Consider the following 23575-nt stretch of genomic DNA (forward strand, 5'->3'; position numbering starts at 1 on the left):
TGATTAAATGATTAATATCGCTGACTTAATTAATCATTCAAACTTCTTGACATTCAAAGGTCCCTATTGTATGGCTAATCAATCTTTCCTACCTTGGTGTCCCAGTTACAGCAGTTTGAAGGCAGGAAAAGGTTGAGAACATTATATCCTTGGGCGTTGTTCACCCTTAAATCCAACCGAGGACCACAACACTCCCGCTGCTCAGTGGCTTGGTACGCAAGTTGGCCATCGGTGCCAAACAAATCATATGTAACATGGCCCTGGAATATGCTCTTCCCTGAAATGACAGAATTATAGGAAGAATTTAGTGAAGAAAGTCAAATGTCTATGGGAGGGTTCTACAAAAATAGATGAGATTTTGCTACATCCTTCTGCCTTCCGGGGTAAATTCATCTACGGTTTCTGTAATCCAAATACTCTATAGGAGGATAAACAGATTATAGCAAATGTTATGTCCTTTTATGTAAACCCTCCTGCTGGTGGGAGGAGCTAAGCAAGAAATGGAGACCAGAGCTCCACCTGCTGGCTGGGTATGAAAATATAAAATGTGAAACATTCCTTGAATAAAAGGAGAAAAATATAAGTAGTTCTGACCATAATACATAAAGCACAAAATGTAATTTAAGACAAAATTTGGTAAATGGGTGATATCTGGAGATCTAGTCAGCTCTAGACATGTGCACACTGAAATATTTCGTTTCGGAATTTCGTTTTCGCCCGAAAAATACATTTATTTAGTAACTCCCGAAATTCGTTTTTATTTATTTTGTTTCGTTAAAAAATGCATTCGTCCGAAAATCTGAAATAATTAAGGTCGAATCTGTAATTGAAGGCTTATGGTGTCTGTCGCATGTTCTAAGAAGATTCGACGGAGCAGCTAAACTGTACGAAGCCGCGATCGTACATCTCCGGACGAATGTTCCGCCTACAAGCTATAGTAGAATTCTAATGTTGTATGACACTAGTAATAATTATATTTTTTAATCATTATTACTAGTCAACTAACATTAGAATTCTTCTATAGCCTATGGGCGGAGCATTTTACCATAAATGTCCGCTCGCGGCAACTGCTTCGCCCAATCTTCATGTTGAATCTTTTCTCTCTATGTCGAATCTTTTCTCTCTATGTCGAATCTTTTTTCTCTATGTCGAATCTTTTCTCTCTATGTCGAATCTTTTCTCTCTATGTCGAATCTTTACTCTCTATGTCGAATCTTTTCTGTCTATGTCGAATCTTTTCTCTCTATGTCGAATCTTTTCTCTCTATGTCGAATCTTTTCTCTCTATGTCGAATCTTTTCTCTCTACGTCGAATCTTTTCTCCCCTACGTCGAATCTTTACGCTATGTCGAATCTTTTCTCTCTAGGTCGAATCTTTTCTCTCTATGTCGTACATACAGATATTTCCTATCTGTATTTACCTCTTCTTTACCTACTTTATACCCCGTGGGATTGGTGCTTTTTTTGCCCCTTGGATCGGTTGACCCTGACCACCGGGCTGTGCCTCACGTCTCTTGGAGACCATAATCTTTCATAGGGTCTGTCCCTTAGGTCATTAGATTTGGTCAATTTTTTATTTTCAATATGAAAATTGTATATATGTACATTTTATACATTTTTCCCTTCGGTCATTGTGATAGTCTTAATCGTTTCTTTTTTGTATTCTGATCAGAATCTCTAGCTCCTGAGGAAGCGTTCTGTGTAACGTGAAACATGTAGAGCAACTAGAGAGCATCTCACCTTGGATCACCTGACCTGCAGCACCTCGTTTATTATGAGCTTGGTGATTGTTTACTAGTTTATGTTTGGGGAAGTATAGCCTCCTTTATTTGGCAACAAGTGTTTTGAATATATGAGTATATATGTATAACTGTTCCAAACCACACTCAAGCTTGCAGGATAGGATCCTTATGGTGTACCAATACTAAGTTCTACGTCTAGTCTGACTTGTTTTTAAATGTCCATGTCTGTTTATTGTCCTTTTATACTTTAATAATAAAAATTACAAACATATTTATCCTTTTGTAGTATAATACTGGTGTGCCTACAAAGTCCCATTTTTAGATTCCATTTGTCTTTTCTCTCTATGTCGAATCTTTACTCTCTATGTCGAATCTTTTCTCTCTATGTTGAATCTTTTCTCTCTATGTCAAATCTTTTCTCTCTATGTCGAATCTTTTCTCTCTATGTCGAATCTTTTCTCTCTATGTCGAATCTTTTCTCTCTATGTCGAATCTTTTCTATGTCGAATCTTTTCTCTCTATGTCAAATCTTTTCTGTCTATGTCGAATCTTTTCTCTCTATGTCGAATCTTTTCTCTCTATGTCGAATCTTTTCTCTCTATGTCGAATCTTTACTCTCTATGTCGAATCTTTTCTCTCTAGGTCGAATCTTTTCTCTCTATATCAAATCTTTTCTCTCTATGTCGAATCTTTTCTCTCTATGTCGAATCTTTTCTCTCTATATCAAATCTTTTCTCTCTATGTCGAATCTTTTCTCTCTATATCAAATCTTTTCTCTCTATGTCAAATATTTTCTCTCTATGTAGAATCTTTTCTCTCTATATCAAATCTTTTCTCTCTATGTCAAATCTTTTCTCTCTATGTCGAATCTTTTCTCTCTATGTCAAATCTTTTCGCTCTATGTCGAATCTTTTCTATGTCGAATCTTTTCTCTCTATGTCAAATCTTTTCTGTCTATGTCGAATCTTTTCTCTCTATGTCGAATCTTTTCTCTCTATGTCAAATCTTTACTCTCTATGTCGAATCTTTTCTCTCTAGGTCGAATCTTTTCTCTCTATATCAAATCTTTTCTCTCTATGTCGAATCTTTTCTCTCTATGTCGAATCTTTTCTCTCTATATCAAATCTTTTCTCTCTATGTCGAATCTTTTCTCTCTATATCAAATCTTTTCTCTCTATGTCAAATATTTTCTCTCTATGTAGAATCTTTTCTCTCTATGTCGAATCTTTTCTCTCTATGTTGAATCTTTACTCTCTATGTCGAATCTTTTCTCTCTATGTCGAATCTTTTCTCTCTATATCAAATCTTTTCTCTCTATATCAAATCTTTTCTCTCTATGTCAAATATTTTCTCTCTATGTAGAATCTTTTCTCTCTATATCAAATCTTTTCTCTCTATGTCAAATCTTTTCTCTCTATATCAAATCTTTTCTCTCTATGTCAAATCTTTTCTCTCTATGTTGAATCTTTACTCTCTATGTCGAATCTTTACTCTCTATGTCAAATCTTTTCTCCCCATGTCGAATCTTTTCTCTCTATGTCAAATCTTTTCTTTCTATGTCAAATAATCTTGGACTAATAGAGTTAGGTTAGGCATATTCCACCTTTTTTGCTATTGTCTCTATAATGTCGAATCATTTCTCTCTATGTAGAATAATCTTGAACTAATAATAGAGTTAAGGTTAGGCACATTCGACCACAGGTTCGATGGACACAGATCGCTATTGTCAGCGCCATGTCGAATCTCCTATCTATATCAAACTGTTGTCGCAACGAAAATAAAATAAAGCATTTGTCTATGTCGGATCTTTCAGTTTTCGGAATCTGCACGTTCGTTATCGTTTGTTAAAACAATAACGAAAATACCCGAAATTCGGACGAAAATGCATTCGGACGAAAACGAATGCACATGTCTAGTCAGCTCCGCCAATAGGAGCAGCAGGAAAGGTTCATTGACAAATGTATCATTTCATTGACAAGGACAATCTCGATACATTTGTAGAACAAACAATCCTGTGAAGAAGAAGATGGAATGTTAGAGGATCCCAATAATTGGTAGAAGATTTATAGAGACCTGGAGGGATGGGGGGAGCTTTAAAAAGAAACAAAAAAAAAAAAAAAACTTACTTGTTTGTTTCATGGAGAGTCCATTGACCTATTGAAGAGAAGAAAGACGAGTCAGTAAAGTACGCCTGGTTACCATTTCCACCACAACCAACACCAACATTCTCATAACCATTGTGGCACAGGGACTCGTGGGGAGTCTGGAGAAGTCTTGTTTGGGATTTACACATCTCCCAGGCTTCCTTTATATACCTTTCTGGACCTCTGGCCTTCTGTCCCTTCCGTGTTTTTCACCCCTCCTTTCCAGGCAATTTAACCGCTTGCCTACCGGACCCTTTCACCCCCCTTCCTGTCCAGACCAATTTTCAGCTTTCAGCCCTGTCCCACTTTGAACGACAATGCAAAAAAGGACCCTAAAAAAGGGGACACTAGTACCCCCCGGTAAATCAGGACTTTATAGGTGAACAAGGGGAATTTTTATAAAAACATATTATTTATTGAAAAATGCTTAAAAAAGCATAAAAACATGATAGAAATCTATACACAGTAATAATCTATACAGAATATTGTGCAAAGTACAGAAGTTTTTTTACACATAATGTATTTTTTTACAACTCCAAATATGAACACATATTTCTCCATAAGCCTGACATGTTTCAGGACAATGTCCCTTCTTCAGAGGCGTTTTTAGGAGAGAAACAGATGGATGTATTCTGAAAAACAAGTAAGATAAACTTAACATAGACACGTTGTTCAGGCACTAAAAAAGGGGACACTTGTACTCCCCGGTACATCGGGACTTTATACCATTATCAAATTTTATAAGGAGAATTGTGTAAAAATGTACGAAAAAACAGTTTTACATTTTTACACAATTCTCCCTATAAAATTCGATATTGGTATGTATATTGGACATTTTCAGATGCCATAATGTTGATTTTGCCCTGAACCAGAGGCGGCTCTCTAATTAGGCATATTAGGCGGTCGCCTTAGGCCCCGCAATGGGAGGGGCCTCGCGGCCGCCTGATCTGTCTACTTAGAGAGCCGCCTCTGAGGCTGACAGTTCCGGATCACAGATAGAGCCCCTCAGCAGGGCTGGCCGCTGGCGCCAGTTTAAGGCCACCTTAGGGGGGCAGGAGAGGGGGGGCACTGAAGCCGACGGTCCCTCAAGTGCTTATGCTGGCACCGCCCTGCTCACACCTGCTCAGCAAAGCAGACATCAGACCGGTAACATGCAGCGCTGGGCACTGTGAGATTCAGCCTCCACATTAACTTTCATTAGCTTCCGCGGCCCCTCCTCCTCCCACATGAAAGGCAGATGATGGCCTTTCATTTCAGCACATCGATCAGTTGCAGCTTCTATCCAAGAGAATCTTCTCTCACGTGGGCGGTACCAGAACCGCCTCCATTCCAGCATACTCGTTGGTGAACTGGAGGTAAGTGAGAGGAGGGGGAGGGGCCGAGTGAGACCAGAGGGAGGGGCCAGCAGACACAGTAGCAGGAATGGCATGGATCCTCAGAGGAAGGTAGAGGTAAGGTGCTGTATCTTGTCGGACTGTACTGATTACACAGCCTCCTGCATGTACATAATAGGGACCCATCTAGAGATAGAGGAGGGATAGATGGGGCAGAGAAGAGGATATAAGGACAGAGCAAGGGAATAAGAGAGATGATGGCAGCTAGAGAGTACATGGGGACAGACAGAGCAAAGGTGATGGGACAAAACAAGACATCAATGAGGCCCCTTTCACTTGGGACAGACTCTGCTTTGCTCAGTGGGGAGTCTGTCTGCTGACTACCCTCTGAGCAGAGCAAGAGGTTAACAGGTCTGCGTCTGCTCCACTTATGTCAAGTGGACACAGACACAGCCCACACTGCTCTATGGGCAGTCAGGTATAAACGGACCGCCTGTCTGTTTATACCCAACTGACATTCTTCCTGATCAGCCTAGACAGAGGATAATGGATCCCCCTTCAGTTTGTTTTTGTTGGGCCAGATTGAAGGTAGGCGGGTGTAAGTGGACAAAAGTCCATTTACATCCACCGCTCCATAGAGGAGAATGGAGGGTCTGCCTGAAAAACTGACAGGTGGACCTGATTGGATCCTTCATGTGAAAGTTCCTAAAGTGCAATGTAATAGATATCAAGAATTATATATAGACACACACACACACACACACACACTCCAATTGTTTTGTGGTAATCTTGTGCATATCCACTGCAAGCTGTTTGCACAGACTTTGGTGTACATCACCAAAACAAAGCACATACCATTTGTTTACCAAAAAATTTGACTCCTTAAATTTATGAAGTTACATGCACTTGTCATCTGCGGGATATTTACAGCCACTTCACTCAAAAAGTGACAACGCAGTTATGGTAACTTTCTCCCAGGAGCAGCCTTTTACCACTCTGCCTGGTCAGGTACCAACCACAGCAACCCCGTGTATGCAAAGAATAAAACGTACTGTATGCATTACCATGACATACTGCGTTGCCTTCTTAAAGTAATGTACTTACAGCAAACTTTACTAGGATAAAGCAACAAATTGTTTACTTGTCCTGGTATTGATTTATTCTTTGCATTTACGGGGTTCCCTGTGGTTGGTACCGGACCAAGCTACTATGCCTGCAGTGTTGTTTTTTGAGTGAAGTGGTTGTAAATATCCAGCAGATGACAAGTGCATGTGACCTCATAAGTTTAAGAAGTCTATTTTTTTTGGTAAGCAAATGGTATGTGCTTTGTTTTTGGTGATGGGAATCTGACGTCCGAGCAAATAATTTGCAGTATATCTGCACAAGTTTATCACAGCACAGTTTTGTTGGATTTTTTTGTGTTACATGTATGTTTTATGCTTATTATTTATTGTACCAGCACTTTGGAATGTACATATATTAATTATTCTTGGTATCTTCACACTATATAACATTTTACTGTGGTACACACTTATATGATGGATGTTCTTTTCTTTAATTTCCCCAGTGACAGCCTGCCAGAATAGCTAGGATCTGCGAGAGCAGCTCCGTATTATACATTACTGTCCCTATACTGTACCCTTCTGCCCCCTGTACTGTGTCCATTTGCCCTCCCCCTGTACTGTACCCTCCTGCCCCATGTACTGTGTCCACTTACCCTCCCCCTGTACTGTGCCCTCCTGCTCCGCCCTGTACTGTACCCTCCTGCCCCCTGTACTGTGTCCACTTCCCCTCCCCCTGTACTGTACCCTTCTGCCCCATGTACTGTGTCCACTTACCCTCCCCCTGTACTGTACTCTCCTGCCCCCTGTACTGTGTCCACTTCCCCTGCCCCTGTACTGTACCCTTCTGCCCCCTGTACTGTGTCCACTTACCCTCCCCCTGTACTGTACTCTCCTGCCCCCTGTACTGTGTCCACTTCCCCTCCCCCTGTACTGTACTCTCCTGCCCCCTGTACTGTGTCCACTTCCCCTCCCCCTGTACTGTACCCTTCTGCCCCCTGTACTGTGTCCACTTCCCCTCCCCCTGTACTGTACCCTTCTGCCCCCTGTACTGTGTCCACTTCCCCTCCCCCTGTACTGTACGCTTCTGCCCCCTGTACTGTGTCCACTTCCCCTCCCCCTGTACTGTACCCTTCTGCCCCCTGTACTGTGTCCACTTACCCTCCCCCTGTACTGTACCCTCCTGCCCCCTGTACTGTGTCCACTTACCCTCCCCCTGTACTGTACTCTCCTGCCCCCTGTACTGTGTCCACTTACCCTCCCCCTGCACTGTACTCTCCTGCCCCCTGTACTGTACTCTCCTGCCCCTGTACTGTACTCCCCTGCCCCTGTACTGTATCCACTTACTCTCCCCCTGTACTGTACCCTCCTGCCCCTGTACTGTGTCCACTTACCCTCCCCCTGTACTGTGCTCTCCTGCCCCCTGTACTGTGTCCACTTCCCCTCCCCCTGTACTGTACCCTTCTGCCCCCTGTACTGTGTCCACTTACCCTCCCCCTGTACTGTACTCTCCTGCCCCCTGTACTGTGTCCACTTACCCTCCCCCTGCACTGTACTCTCCTGCCCCCTGTACTGTACTCTCCTGCCCCTGTACTGTACTCCCCTGCCCCTGTACTGTATCCACTTACTCTCCCCCTGTACTGTACCCTCCTGCCCCTGTACTGTGTCCACTTACCCTCCCCCTGTACTGTACTCTCCTGCCCCCTGTACTGTGTCCACTTCCCCTCCCCCTGTACTGTACCCTTCTGCCCCCTGTACTGTGTCCACTTACCCTCCCCCTGTACTGTACCCTTCTGCCCCCTGTACTGTGTCCACTTACCCTCCCCCTGTACTGTACCCTTCTGCCCCCTGTACTGTGTCCACTTACCCTCCCCCTGTACTGTACTCTCCTGCCCCCTGTACTGTGTCCACTTCCCCTCCCCCTGTACTGTACTCTCCTGCCCCCTGTACTGTGTCCACTTACCCTCCCCCTGTACTGTACTCTCCTGCCCCCTGTACTGTGTCCACTTACCCTCCCCCTGTACTGTACTCTCCTGCCCCCTGTACTATGTCCACTTACCCTCCCCCTGTACTGTAACCTTCTGCCCCTGTACTGTGTCCACTTCCCCTCCCCCTGCACTGTACTCTCCTGCCCCTGTACTGTATCCACTTACTCTCCCCCTGTACTGTACCCTCCTGCCCCTGTACTGTGTCCACTTACCCTCCCCCTGTACTGTACCCTTCTGCCCCCTGTACTGTGTCCACTTACTCTGCCCCTGTACTGTACTCTCCTGCCCCCTGTACTGTGTCCACTTACCCTCCCCCTGTACTGTGCCCTCCTGCCCCTGTACTGTGTCCACTTACCCTCCCCCTGCACTGTACTCTCCTGCCCCTGTACTTTGTCCACTTACCCTCCCCCTGTACTTTGTCCACTTACCCTCCCCCTGTACTGTGTCCACTTACCCTCACCCTGTACCCTCCTTATACAGTTAATTTTTATATCGCTTGAATTATTTGTCCTATTATGGGCATGAGTGGGGCCTCATGTTTAAGTTTTGCCTAAGGCCTCACAAAGCCTAGAGCCGCCTCTGCCCTGAACAACGTGTCTATGTTAAGTTTATCTTACCTGTTTTTCAGAATACATCCATCTGTTTCTCTCCTAAAAACGCCTCTGAAGAAGGGACATCGTCCTGAAACATGTCAGGCTTATGGAGAAATATGTGTTCATATTTGGAGTTGTAAAAAATACATTATGTGTAAAAAAACTTCTGTACTTTGCACAATATTCTGTATAGATTATTATTGTGTATAGGTTTCTATCATGTTTTTATGCTTTTTTAAGCATTTTTCAATAAATATTATTATTATTATTATTATACAGGATTTATATAGCGCCGACAGTTTACGCAGCGCTTTACAACAACATTAGGGCAGACAGTACAAGTACAATACAATTCAATACAGGAGGAATCAGAGGGCCCTGCTCGTTAGAGCTTACAATCTAGGAGGGAGGGTCAAGTTATACAAAAGGGTAATAGCTGTGGGGGATGAGCTAATGGAGAAAATAATGCAGTTGTTAGATGGAGGCAGGATAGGCTTCTCTGAAGAGGAAAGTCTTCAGGGATCGCCTAAAAGTGGATAAATTTGGAGACAGTCTGACAGATTGGGGTAGGGAATTCCAGAGGATGGGCGAGGCTCGGGAGAAGTCCTGGAGGCGGATATGGGAGGAGGTGATGAGGGAGCTAGAGAGCAGGAGATCTTGGGAGGAACGGAGATGGCGTTTAGGTTGGTATTTTGAGACTAGGTTAGTGATGTAGCTGGGGGCACAGTTGTGGATGGCTTTGTAACTTATTGTTAGTATTTTGAATTTAATTCGTTGGGCGAGTGGCAGCCAATGGAGGGATTGGCAGAGAGGGGTAGCAGACACTGAGCGGTTTGTAAGGTGGATGAGTCTGGCAGCAGCATTCATGATAGACTGAAGGGGGGATAGTCTATTTAAAGGTAAGCCAATGAGGAGGGAGTTGCAGTAGTCGAGGCGAGAGATAACCAGGGAGTGAATCAGGAGCTTTGTAGTTTCACTGGTTAGAAAGGAACGTAGTTTAGAGATGTTGCGGAGGTTGAGGCGGCAAGCTTTGGAAAGTGATTGGATGTGGGGCTGAAAGGAGAGTTCAGAATCTAGGATAACACCTAGCACCCTGACATGTGGGGACGGGTGGATGGTTTTGTCATTGCTCTTCACAGAGAAGTCAGGGGAAGAGGCACGTGGGGGAGGAAATATTATAAGCTCGGTTTTGGACAAGTTGAGTTTGAGGAAGTGGTGTGACATCCATACAGATATGTCGGTTAGTAAGTTAGTGATGCGTGAGGAGACTGATGGAGTGAGTTGAGGGGTGGAGAGATAGATTTGTGTGTCATCAGCATAGAAATGATATTGAAAGCCATGAGAGGCTATCAGCTGACCCAGGGAAGAGGTGTAGATTGAAAATAAAAGAGGTCCAAGAACAGAACCTTGGGGGACCCCGACAGAGAAGGGAAGAGGAGTGGAGGAAGTAGAATTGTAAGTGACACTGAAGGTGCGTTGGGATAGGTAGGATGAGAGCCACTGAAGAGCACAGTCACGGAGACCGATGGAGTGAAGTTTTTTGAGGAGGAGGGGGTGGTCAACCGTGTCAAAGCAGCTGAAAGGTCCAGAAGTAGGAGTAAAGAATAGTGTCCGTTGGTTTTTGCAGTTAGTAGGTCATTTGTGAGTTTTAAAAGAGCAGTTTCTGTGGAGTGTTGAGGGCGAAATCCAGATTGAAGGGGATCAAGAAGGTTGTTTTTAATGAGGTGGTCACTCAGTTGGTTGTAAACCATGCGTTCAAGGAGTTTAGAGGAAAAGGGGAGCAAGGAGATAGGGCGTAGGTTGTTAAGATTGGTAGGGTCCAAGGATGGTTTTTTGAGTATGGGAGTGACCAGTGCATGTTTTAGAGCATCGGGGAAGACGCCAGAGGTGAGGGAGAGATTGAAGATGTGGGTTAGAGAGTGTAGGATGGGGTCAGAGGGTGACCGTAGCATTTGAGAGGGAACGGGGTCCAGGGGACAGGTAGTTAGGTGGGCGATAGAAAGGAGTTTAGCAACTTCGTCTGGAGTAGTAGATTTGAATAGAGGTAGTGTCAGTTGTATCTGTTGACATGGGGTCTTAGCTGGGGGAGATACCTGTAGAGTGGAGATTTCATCACGGATTGTATCAATCTTGTTTTTGAAGTGATTAGCGATTTCCTGGGCAGTGAGTAAATCAGTGGGGGGAGGCGGTGGAGGACAAAGTAGAGAGTTGAAGGTAGAGAAGAGTTTACGGGGATTGGATGAGAAGGTATTAATAAGAGTTGTAAAATAGGTTTGCTTGGCAGTGTGGAGGAAAGAATAGTATTTTTGGAGGGCAGATTTGTATTGGTTGAAGTCTTTGAGAGACTTAGTCTTGTGCCACAGACGCTCAAGAGCGCGACTACGTTTTTTGAGAATTTTAGTGTCATCTGTTTGCCAGGGTTGTAGGGGTCGAGGCCTGATTCTGCGTGTAGTAAGGGGAGCGAGCTTGTCCAGGGTGGAGGACAGAGATTTATTGTAGATGGATATGGCTTGGTTGGGGCAGGACAGGGGGGAGATTTTGTCATAGAGGTGGTCTGTAGCAGAGTAGAGGAGAGAGGAGTTGAAGTTGCGGATGTTTCTACGGGTGACGGTTAGGCGATTGGAGGGAAAGGTGGTGGAAGACAGGGGGAGAGAGAAACTAATAAGGTGGTGGTCCGAGAGAGGAAAAGGATTGTTTGAGAAGTTGCATGGAGTGCATAGGTAAGAGAATACAATAAATAATGTGTTTTTTATAAAATTTCCCCCTGTTCACCTATAAAGTCCTGATGTACTGGGGGGGTACTAGTTAGGGTCCTTTTTTGCAATATATTTTGGGATGTTGGCAACGCCTTATTGAGAAATTCTCTTTGTGGTTCACCACTTAATACACTTTGCATAGGCGTGCGCACAGGGTGTGCCAGGTGTGCCTGGGCACACCCTATTTGCCTTGTGTGCTGCATATTCCCCCCTGTTTAGACCACTGATATTTCATTCCCCCCAAAAAAATGTTACACAAGCCCAAAAATTATGGTAAAAGAAAATTAACAATTACACTGTCCACTGCCCTACTGACACCATCAGTACATATACACATGCATATGTATTTGAGCTTTGGGGTGCACACCCTAATGCAAGAGGCTGCGCACACCTATGACACTTTGAATGACAATTGCGCAGTCATGTAACACTGTACCCAGATGACGTTTTTAGCATTTTCTTCACACAAATAGAGCTTTCTTTTGGTGGTATTTAATCACTACTGGGGGGTTTTTATTTTTTGCTAAACAAAGAAAAAAATACCGAAAATGTAGAAAAAAAAAAAAACGGTTTTCATAGTTTGTTATAAAATTTTGCAAACAGGTCATTTTTCTCCTCCGTTGATGTGCGCCGATAAGGCTGCACTGATGGACACTGATAGGCTGCATGGATGGGCACTGATAAAGTGGTACTTATAAGGCGGCACTGGTGGGCACTGATAGGTGGCATTGATAGAGAGCACTGATGGGTGGCACTGGTGGGCACTGATTAGCACTGGTAGGTAACACTGATTGGCAGCACTGATCGGCACTGATAGGTGGCACTGGTGGACATTGATAGGTGGCACTGGTGGGTACTGATCAGCAGCACTGTTGTGCACTGGTAGGTGCCTCTGGTGGGCACAGATGAGGTGGCGGCGACTCTCTGTGTCAGGGACTGATGTCCCTCTGACAGAAGCCGGTGATTGGGGTTTTTTTAGACAATTACCAGCTCTGCACGTGATTGGCTCACAGCTGATCACATGGTAAAAGGTTGGGATCGGCCCCTTACTTTGATCTATGTTCAGCCGAGTCTCCTTGACGCGCTGATCACAGAGTGCAGGCCGCTCGAGCAGGGGAGGACGTACATGGACGCCCCCCCGGCAATTTAGGCCCGCGCTGTAGCCGTCTTTTGGGGTTAAGTTTACCTGGAACGCAGAGACCTTGCTCTGCAGCCTGGGGAGCGGACAGGTCATGCTGAGCTAAAGGTTGGTGAGAACTGGAAAACTCTGTGTATGGAGGCTGACAAGCATTAGTCCTGGACAAGCTGATAGTCAGGATCGCCTCATGTGTAATTAGTGCTGGGACATGACCAGGTAAAGGGACAAGGGGTGATTAGTAGTAAATATCAAGGCAATGTTCGTGAAAACAAAGTCTATATAATATAATGAATCCAATAGAGGGAATACACTGTTACAGTGACAGCAGTCTCTCCTTCAAACGAGTTCTGGAGTTTTCCCACAAATAGTCATGTAAAAACAGAAAACAGGGAGGAGGAGAGAGAGCACCACTGTCTAAGTGTAGTAGTGCTAGGAAAATCAATAAAAATCTGGATGATAAGTATTGCACTTACATATATATGGATAAAACACAGCATATCAATATGTTCAGTGGGGACGTCAATGGATGGCAGCTTCTTAAAAGATAAGTTCACCTTTGGGAACATGTTATACGTTCCACCCGATTTTAGGGTAGATCATGTAACATGTTCCCAATCCTGCAGCCGCTGCCCGCTGCCCCCCTTCACTGTGGCAGCAGTAGGGGGAGAAGTTCCCTGTACTAGCACCACTCTCAGTGTAGTATTCATCAAAAGGTAATGTACAAAAAAATGTATTAGGAGATGCACTCACATGAAGGTAGTGTAACAGGCATTACTCAATGTGTCCAGCAGGTGGCATCCTTCTGATGGTCGCCAATGGAGATGTATGGAGGGTGGATAGGAAGCAGCTCTTGGTAAATGATCTCATCAGTGGATGTAAAAATACGGTGGCAAAAAACAAAAATCAAAGAAGGAGTGTGCTGCTCTAAGTGTAGTATTATTTATTAAATAAAAAAGATAAAAGTGAACTCACATGTAGTAAGTAAAGAAACAGGCAATATACCAAAAACTGGTGGCATTATATCATGGGTTCCAATGGATAATCAGTAGGAATGGGCGAACGGTTTGGCTCGAATATTTGCCTGTTCGGCCATTCGCCGAACAACTGAATTTGCAGGGTGTTTTCCTGGTGTTCGCCCCGATGAAGACCCTGCAATGCACTGAGCGCTGCACAGTGCATTCTGGGCTCTGATTGGGCAAAGCTTTACCCAATCAGGGTGCAGTGTAAGCTGGTTATTTAGGAAGGGGGCGGGGAAGCCGGCCATGGTGTCCTTAACAACAGATAAGTCATCAACTGTCGATGGGTTTCCCTGCTGACAGCTGAATAAAGATAAAAAAAGTGCTGGTAAAAAAAAGAAAAAAAAATGGCATGGGGGTCCCCCCCTCCAGTCCATACTAGGCCCTTTGGGTCTGGTATGGATTTTAAGGGGAACCCAAAACGCCAATTTAAAAAAAAAAAACAGCGTGGGGTCCCCTCCAGTGTCCCTTGATGTAAGTCCATTGTCAATAATGCCGCCCGACGGACCTGAAAAATTGAAAAAAATTAAGCAGCTTCCGCCTCCTGGGAGGCCTCCCGTCATCTGCTCTCTCTTCGCTTTAATAGCTATTATATAGGCAAGGGGCGGGGCCGCCCGGTTACATCACCCTTCTGACGTCACCCCCCATGTTAAGGGCATTTGGCCTGGTATGGTTCAGAGGGGGGGGCACTCGCTTGTTCTCCCCCCATTTCTTGACCTGCCGAGCTGCATGCTCGGATAAGGGTCTGGTATAGATTATGGGGGGGACGCCCATATCCCTTTTATGGCCAATTACTTGCATATAAGCCTTCAAAATGGACACTTTTGATTTTTCCTGTTCGGCTCCTACAAACTTCATCAGGGTTTGCCGTTTGGGTTAGAACATTTCCCCTGTTCAGGAGTTCTGCTGTGAACGAAACGAGGGGGGGTGGGTTCGGCCCATCCCTGATAGTCAGTCCTGGATGGTCTTAGGTGGATAGGTATGCCAAGAAGCACTATAGTTTCTCATAGGATGAGAACCAGGAGGAACCCACACTGGTGTGTATGATTGCAGGCCACTGTGGTTAACAGGAACCGGGACCTTGTTATAGCTTGCTATAGTGCTTCTCGACATATGTGTCCACCAGGACTGGCTGTCCATTGGAACCCATGATATAATGCCACTGGCTGGAAGTTTTTGGAATATTGCCTAATGCTTTACTTACTACATGTGAGTGCATTTTTATAATTTATCTTTTTACTTAATAAATAATACTACACTTAGAGCTGCACACTCCCCCTTATGGTTTTTGTTTCTTATTTTTTGCTGCCATATTTTTAAATACACCAATGAGATCATCCACCAGGAGCAGTTACCTATCCATCCTCCATACATCTCCATTGGGGACTGTAATATTCAATGAAAATTTATATCATTGCTGTTTGGACATGAACTAAAATACGGCTTCTCTCTAGGAGCACACTGCAAAAGAACATTTGCAAATCTAGCCAACCTTTATGTGTGGGTTTATATGGGTTACTGAAAGAGGAGCGACCGAATGGACATTTTGAATACCCTGCAGGGGTTTACTGCCCAGATCTGGCCAAAATGACAGCTTACCTCCTGGGCTGGGACCTCCTGTGGACAGCTGATGTGGTGATCAAGAAGTCAACTGTAAGCCCGGGACAGGAATGCACGTTTATGACCTTTTGTTTAAGATATCTTCACTGACTGCAATTGCCAACCCCTCAACTGGAGGGTGTGTTTCAACTATGGACAAGAGAGATTCTATGGTATAACTATGGTATGAGAGATTCAGAGCGAATGCATGTATGTGGGTGTTAGACCAGTGAAGACCCCCTTCTTCCCCTGTTACCAAATTTTCCCTTTTCCCCTCTCCTTATTTATAACTGTAATGTATTGGTATCCCTATTGTGGGTAAATTCAACCCTTATTGTAAGAATTAGTTATCCTTTATTGGAAGACGGACACCCCAAACAGAGCACATTTTTACAGGGACCATTAGAAGGACGCCACCTGCTGGACACATTGAGTAATGCCTGTGTTACACTACCTTCATGTGAGTGTATTTCCTAATGAATTGTTTGTACATTGCCCTTTATGAATACTACAATGAGAGTGGTGCACTTCCCCTCTCTCCTTCCTTATTATTTTACATCCATCTAAGTATTCTTCAGAAGCTGAACATATTGATACGCTGTGTTTTATCCATGTATATGTGAGTGCAATACTTATCATCCAGATTTTTATTGATCTCCCTAACACTACTACGCTTGGACAGTGACACCCTCTCTCTCCCTCTCATGGATGAGGAAATAGATACATGGGGTGAGTAGAGGGATGTCGGGGATGGGTACATAGGGTGAGGGGGATGGATGTCTGGGGTGAATAGAGGGATGTATGGGATGAGGGCATTAGTACATAAGGTGAGGGGGTGTTTGCCTGGGGTGAGTAGAGAGATGTCAGGGATGAGGGGATGGGTACATAGGATGAGGGGATGGGTACATAGGGTGAGGTGATGGGTGTCTGGGGTGAGTAGAGGGATGTCAGGGATGAGGGGATGGGTACATAGGGTGAGGAGATGGGTGTCTGGGGTGAGTAGAAGGATGTCAGGGATGAGGGGATGGGTGTCTGGGGTGAGCAGAGGGATGTAGGGGATGGGTACATAGGGTGAGGGGATGGGTGTCTGGGGTGAGTAGAGGGATGTCGGGGTTGAGGGGATGGGTACATAGGGTGAGGGGATGGGTGTCTGGGCTGAGTAGAGGGATGTTGGGGTTGAGGGGATGGGTACATAGGGTGAGGGGATGGGTGTCTGGGGTGAGTAGAGGGATGTCGGGGGTGAGGGGATGGGTACATAGGGTGAGGGGATGGGTGTCTGGGGAGAGTAGAGGGATGTCGGAGTTGAGGGGATGGGTACATGGGGTGAGGGGATGGGTGTCTGGGGTGAGTAGAGGGATGTCAGGGTTGAGGGGATGGGTACATAGGGTGAGGGGATGGGTGTCTGGGGTGAGTAGAGGGATGTCGGGGGTGAGGGGATGGGTGTCTAGGGTGAGTAGAGGGATGTCAGGGATGAGGGGATGGGTACACAGGGTGAGGGGATGGGTGTCTGGGGTGAGTAGAGGGATGTCAGGATGAGGGGATGGGTACATGGAGTGAGGGGATGGGTGCCTGGGGTGATTAGAGGGATGTCGGGATGAGGGGATGGGTAAATGGGGTGAGGGGATAGGTATGTGGGGTGAGTAGAGGGATGTCAGGGATGGGTACACAGGGTGAGGGTGTAGGTGCCTGGGGTGAGTAGAGGGATGTTGGAGTTGAGGGGATGGGTACATGGGGTGAGGGGATGGGTGTCTGTGGTGAGTAGAGGGATGTCGGGGGTGAGGGGATGGGTGTCTGGGGTGAGTAAAGGGAAGTCAGGGATGAGGGGATGGGTACATGGGGTGAGGGGATGGGTGCCTGGGGTGAGTAGAGGGATGTCGGGGTTGAGGGGATGGGTACATAGGGTGAGGGGATGGGTGTCTGGGGTGAGTGGAGGGATGTCGGGGGTGAGGGGATGGGTGTCTGGGGTGAGTAAAGGGAAGTCAGGGATGAGGGGATGGGTACATAGGATGGGGGGATGGGTGACTGGAGTGAGTAGAGGGATGTCAGAGATGAGGGGATGGGTACATAGGGTGAGGGGATGGGTGTCTGGGATGAGAAGAGGGATGTTGGGGATGGGAAGATGGGTACACAGGATGAGGGGATGGGTGTCTGGGGTGAGTAGAGGGATGTCAGGATCAGGGGATGGGTAAATGGGGTGAGGGGATAGGTGCCTGGGGTGATTAGAGGGATGTCGGGATGAGGGGATGGGTAAATGGGGTGAGGGGATAGGTATGTGGGGTGAGTAGAGGGATGTCAGGGATGGGTACACAGGGTGAGGGTGTGGGTGCCTGGAGTGAGTAGAGGGATGTCAGGGATGAGGGGATGGGTACATGGGGTGAGGGGATGGGTGTCTGGGGTGAGTAGAGGAATGCCAGAGATAGGTACATAGGGTGAGGGGATGGGTAAATGGAGTGAAGGGATGGGTGTCTGGGGTGAGAAGAGGGATGTTGGGGATGAGGGGTTGGGTACACAGGGTGAGGGGATGGGTGTCTGGGGTGAGTAGAGGGATGTCGGGGATGAGAGGATGGGTACATGGGGTGAGGGGAAGGGTGTTTGGGGTGAGTAGAGGGATGCCAGAGATAGGTACATAGGGTGAGGGGATGGGTACATAGGGTGAAGGGATGGGTGTCTGGGATGAGAAGAGGGATGTTGGGGATGAGGGGTTGGGTACACAGGGTGAGGGGATGGGTGTCTGGGGTGAGTAGAGGGATGTCAGGGTTGAGGGGTTGGGTACATAGGGTGAGGGGATGGGTGTCTGGGGTGAGTAGAGGGATGTCGGGGTTGAGGGGATGGGTACAGAGGGTGAGGGGATGGATGTCTGGGGTGAGTAGAGGGATGTCGGGGTTGAGGGGATGGGTACATAGGGTGAGGGGATGGGTGTCTGGGGTGAGTAGAGGGATGTCGGGGTTGAGGGGATGGGTACATAGGGTGAGGGGATAGGTGTCTGGGGGTGAGTAGAGGGATGGGTACATGGGATGAGGGGATGGGTACATAGGGTGAGGGGATGGGTGTCTGGGGTGAGTAGAGGGATGTCGGGGGTGAGGGGATGGGTGTCTGGGGTGAGTAGAGGAATGTCAGGGATGAGGGGATGGGTACATGGGATGTGGGGATGGGTACATGGGGTGAGGGGATGGGTGTCTGGGGTGAGAAGTGGGATGTCAGGGATGAGGGGATGGGAGTTTGGGGTCAGTAGAGGGATGTCAGGGATGATTTTCCCAAACACTTACCGACCAGCCTGTAAAAAAACAACCATATTGTCAAAACAGAGGGTTTTGTTTTCGAACACATTTCCATAGCCTCCATTCCAACTCTTTAAATTGTCACTCTGGAATAAAATATATCTCACCTGAAGAAGATATTCCAGTCCGGGTGGAGCAATAGGAACGGGTGGAGCAACATGAACGGGTGGAGCAACAGGAACTCCAGCCATAATATCCTGCAACATATAAAAATATTGAACTTTAATATAGGTAACACCGACAGGAGTTTATGATATGAGGAGCTCAGCTATAGGTAATGGTGGAGCTCCTCTTTTGTTGATGGAGAAGCTCAGCTATGGGGAGGGTGGAGGCGCTCAGCTATGGGGGTTGGAGAAGCTTAGCAATGGGGGATAGAAGACCTCAGCTATGAGGAATGTAGGAGCTCAGCTATCGGGGATGTAGGAGTTCAACTAAGGGGGAAATAGGAGCTCAACTCTGGAGGATGGAGGAGATCAGATATGGTGGGTGGAGGAGCTTAGCTATGGAGGGCGAAGGAGCTAAGCTTAGGGAGACGGAGGAGCTCAGCTTATGGGGACAGAGGAGCTCAACTTAGTGGGACAGAAGAGCTCAGCTTAGGGGGACTGATGAGCTCAGCTTAGGGGGACCTATGAGCTCAGTTATGAGGGGTGGAGGAGCTTAGCTATGGGGGATGGAAGTATTTAGCAATTGGGGATGGAGGAGCTCAGCTTAGGGGGACAGAGGAGCTCAACTTAGGGGGACAGAGGAACTCTGCAATGGGTGAATATAGGAGCTCAACTCTGGAGGATGAAGGAGTTCAGTTATTGTGGACAGAGGAGCTCAGCTATGGGGGGTGGAGGAGCTCAGCTATGGGGATGGAAGAGCTCAGCTATGGGGATGGAAGAGCTCAGCTATGGGGATGGAGGAGCTCAGTTTAGGGGGACAGAGGAGCTCTGCTTAGGGGACAGAAGAGCTCAGCTATGGGGGACAGAGGAGCTCAGCTATGGGGATGGAGGACTTCAGCTATGGATGACAGAGGAGCTAAGCTATGGGGGATGGAGGAGCTCAGCTATGGGGATGGAGGAGTTCAGCTATGGAAGACAGAGGAGCTAAGCTATGGGGGACGGAGGAGCTCAGCTTACGGGGACAGAGGAGCTCAGCTATGAGGAGTGGAGGAGCTTAGCTATGGGGGATGGAAGTGTTTAGCAATGGGGGATGGAGGAGCTCAGCTTAGGGACAGAGGAGCTGAACTTAGGGGGACAGAGGAGCTCAGCAATGGGGGATGTAGGAGCCCAACTCTGGAGGATAAAGGAGCTCAGTTATCGTGGACAGAGGAGCTCAGCTATGGGGGATGGAGGAGCTTAGCTATGGGGATGGAAGAGCTCAGCTATAGGGATGGAGGAGTTTAGCTATGGGTGACGGAGGAGCTAAGCTATGGAGAATGGAGGAGCTCAGCTTAGGGGGACAGAGGAGCTCAGCAATGGGTGAATACTGTATAGGAGCTCAACTCTGGAGGATGAAGGAGTTCAGTTATTGTGGACAGAGGAGCTCAGCTATGGGGGATGGAGGAGCTCAGCTATGGGGATGGAAGAGCTCAGCTATGGGGATGGAGGAGCTCAGTTTAGGGGGACAGAGGAGCTCTGCTTAGGGGACAGAAGAGCTCAGCTATGGGGGACAGAGGAGCTCAGCTATGGGGATGGAGGAGTTCAGCTATGGATGACAGAGGAGCTAAGCTATGGGGGATGGAGGAGCTCAGCTATGGGGATGGAGGAGTTCAGCTATGGATGACAGAGGAGCTAAGCTATGGGGGACGGAGGAGCTCAGCTTACGGGGACAGAGGAGCTCAGCTATGAGGAGTGGAGGAGCTTAGCTATGGGGGATGGAAGTGTTTAGCAATGGGGGATGGAGGAGCTCAGCTTAGGGACAGAGGAGCTGAACTTAGAGGGACAGAGGAGCTCAGCAATGGGGGATGTAGGAGCCCAACTCTGGAGGATAAAGGAGCTCAGTTATCGTGGACAGAGGAGCTCAGCTATGGGGGATGGAGGAGCTCAGCTATGGGGATGGAAGAGCTCAGCTATAGGGATGGAGGAGTTTACCGCAGCCACGCAGTTCCCCCGTAGAATCTATGTGCCTCACCCGTGGCGTCTAAATAACAGAACAGCACAGAACAATGTTCTGGGTTCTTTTCTCCAATTACGCTAGCCATTATGGCGAAAACCTGAAGCCAGTTCTGGAAAGTCCGAGGAATAAGCCTGTATCTCCTCTTCTCCTCATCCTCCTTCTTGTGATCCTCCGGCTTCACCTCATCTAAATTGAATTTCTCCAGCGGCAGTAATGCCAATACCTCCACGTACTCACCTTTCCAGATCTTGTCATGCACCTCGGGTTTCAAGTGCACCCCCAAAGCCCCTCAAAACACACATAAACCTCATACTTAGCGGCATCTGCCAACCTGACCAAATCTTGTTTTTTTAGATGCCTCCCTGCCCGTGTCCCCTGCCACTGTCTTGGGAGCCTCCTCATGCCTTACCACCGCTGTTACCCCCACCGCGGGAAATGCCGCTGTTGCGGTAGGCGTGGGTGCCACCCCTGTAACGGTATTCCCCAGTCCCACCCCCAGGAGCCACCCATGCCAATGCCGGCGATGCTAACCCACTCTGCCCTGGCTCAAACCTTTTTACCGAATCCTTTAATCCCACTAGAAACCCCTGAAAACCGAGGTCCACCATGGCGTGGTCACAGACCAACACGGCCAGAAGGGGAGGAATGGGCAGAACTGCCCGCTGCGGGGTAAACTGACTACCAGAACCATTACCACTACCCGCCCCTAACCCGTCCACCACCCAATGGACAATGAAGAAAAAACTGACTTACCAGGCTGCCTAGGAAGGTTCCCACCAGCCGACATTCCCGTCTCCATCACGGCACCTCCTCATCCAACAATGACAGCTCAATCTCGGATTGATCGACCGCCATATCTTCCGCTCCAGCTCTCTGGGGGATTCATCCCCAGATGCCGAGGATCCCCGCTGTTCTCTGCTCCACCTCAGTGCACCGGATTCGCCCCTCGATTTCCTAGTCCCTTTACCTGGGCCTCTGCTGCCTCCACCACTCTGTTGGCCTGGGTCCTGGCTCTCCTCTGGCTCCTTCCTCTGTCCCTCCCCATTATGGGAGTCGGCGGCTGCTGGTAGAAAAGGCCCGGTGGCCGCAGCTGAACGCGTCCCTCGTCGAAGCCCCAACTCGCTGCATGGTCGCCAGGGGCGGAGCCCGCCTGATCCGACTCCCTCCGCATGTCTGGCCTAGTAGAAGCTCCCTGCCTGCCAGAGACCCCACTAGCCAAGCTCCGGCCATGGAGGGGATTCCTCGCAGGACCCCCGGTCGTGCGCACAGCGGAGCGTTTCGCTGGGGGCCCTGAAGGCGCCCTCGGGGGACTCCCTAAATGCCACTGAGCTCTGGGGGGGAGTCAGGGGAGAAGTGCTCCAGCAGCCGTGACCGCCAAGCTCGCGCGGACTCCCTCCCCGCTGTGCAGATCCCCGGGGATCCCTCTCCTAACACCGCAGCCAGTTTCTCCTAAAGCCATCCTTCCCCCCTTGTTTCTGCCTCGGCCTTCAGGCATTCTAACAGGGCCTCTACCTGCGCCATGCTGCGGATCTGGTCTTGCAAGCTCGCTCCTCACAGCTAACACTGAGCTGGGGAGGGACACATGTGCTGCTTCATGCAGCTAACTCCTCCCCCACTGTATAAAACCCAATCCACTGATCTCTAACAAACAGCTCACTTCTCCATGTGCTCTGCTTAACCCCAATCGACAAATCTCTACCAAACAGTACACCTCCTAATGTGCTCTGCTTAACCCTGTCATGCCCGCCCTTCGTTTTATGTCATTTTATTTATTTTACTCCAGGCTTCTCTTTCCTTTTGTTCAAAGTGATCGGGTTCCCCAGCATGCGCCTGAAGCAGCCTCGCTCCCTTTACAGCCTCCATTTAGAGACTTTTTTTAGAGTCTAATTTTTAGGGGTCATCTCCCAGAACTTTCAATCCACTTACCATTCACATGGTTGCACCTTCATGTATTAGCATGCAGATGCATGCCTTTTCATTTAAATTTTAAACTTTAATCTTTTTCATCAGATGGTTTAGCGCTGATCATTATACCAATATTGTGTATGTGTTTACTCATACTGTTTCCAATACACTTCAGGCGGTGTATTAATATATATATACAGTTTAGTATATATATATATATATATATATATATATATATCTACAGTGCATTCCGTGCAGTACAGTTGCTAATACAGTGCAGGGTGTGTACACAATATCTAATACAGTGTGTACAGTTTCTATTACACTTCTGGGGGTGTACACAGTACACAATACAGTGCAGCCATTGTACAGTTGCTAATACAGTGCAGGCGGTGTACACAGTATCTAATACAGTGTAGTGTGGTGTTGCAAAACAAAATATACATCGTGTCCAAAAGGCCACCAAGGAAAAGCAGACGCTTACAGGCCACTAAAAGAGGGCAAGCAGGCTCTGTGTCTACAGTCAACAGTGCTGGTCATGGACATGGTGAATCCTCTGCCAGTGGCTGTGGGGCACGCTTGTCCTTTTTTCTGTTGCTGGCTGTGTTATTGAGCCAGAACATGCAGAAGAGTTGGTGGAGTGGATAACGAAGCCGTCCTCATCCTCCTCATCCTCTGTCACCCAGGCTCAAAGTAGTTTGCCTGCCAACGCAGCTGCCAAAGCGGCCTATTCCAATTGGCTCCTTGTCCACAGTCACTCCTTCCGTAGCCCCACCATCATGCACAGAGGAGTCCTCTGAACTATTTGACCGCAGTGTTGGGTACATGCTGCTGGAGGATGCGCAGCGATTTGAAGGCTCCGATGTTGGTTCCCAGGTTGAGGAAGGGAGTAACATGAGCCTAGAGAAAGGGGGTGCCCAAG

General features: G+C 47.4%; 1 protein-coding gene across 1 annotated transcript in view; it reads right to left on the reverse strand.

The window, feature by feature from the left end:
• Nucleotides 1–23575, reverse strand: part of LOC141133817 (uncharacterized) — a 140474-nt gene that overhangs the window by 76422 nt on the left and 40477 nt on the right. Inside the window, exons 5-7 of the mRNA XM_073623374.1 lie at nt 18756–18845; nt 3868–3895; nt 93–277 (exon numbers count right to left, since the gene is read on the reverse strand). Of these exons, the coding sequence (XP_073479475.1) occupies nt 93–277; nt 3868–3895; nt 18756–18845 (303 nt within the window). The remainder of the gene's footprint in view (nt 1–92; nt 278–3867; nt 3896–18755; nt 18846–23575) is intronic.

This window comes from Aquarana catesbeiana, linkage group LG03 (assembly GCF_042186555.1).
Source record: "Aquarana catesbeiana isolate 2022-GZ linkage group LG03, ASM4218655v1, whole genome shotgun sequence".
NCBI lineage: Eukaryota > Metazoa > Chordata > Amphibia > Anura > Ranidae > Aquarana > Aquarana catesbeiana.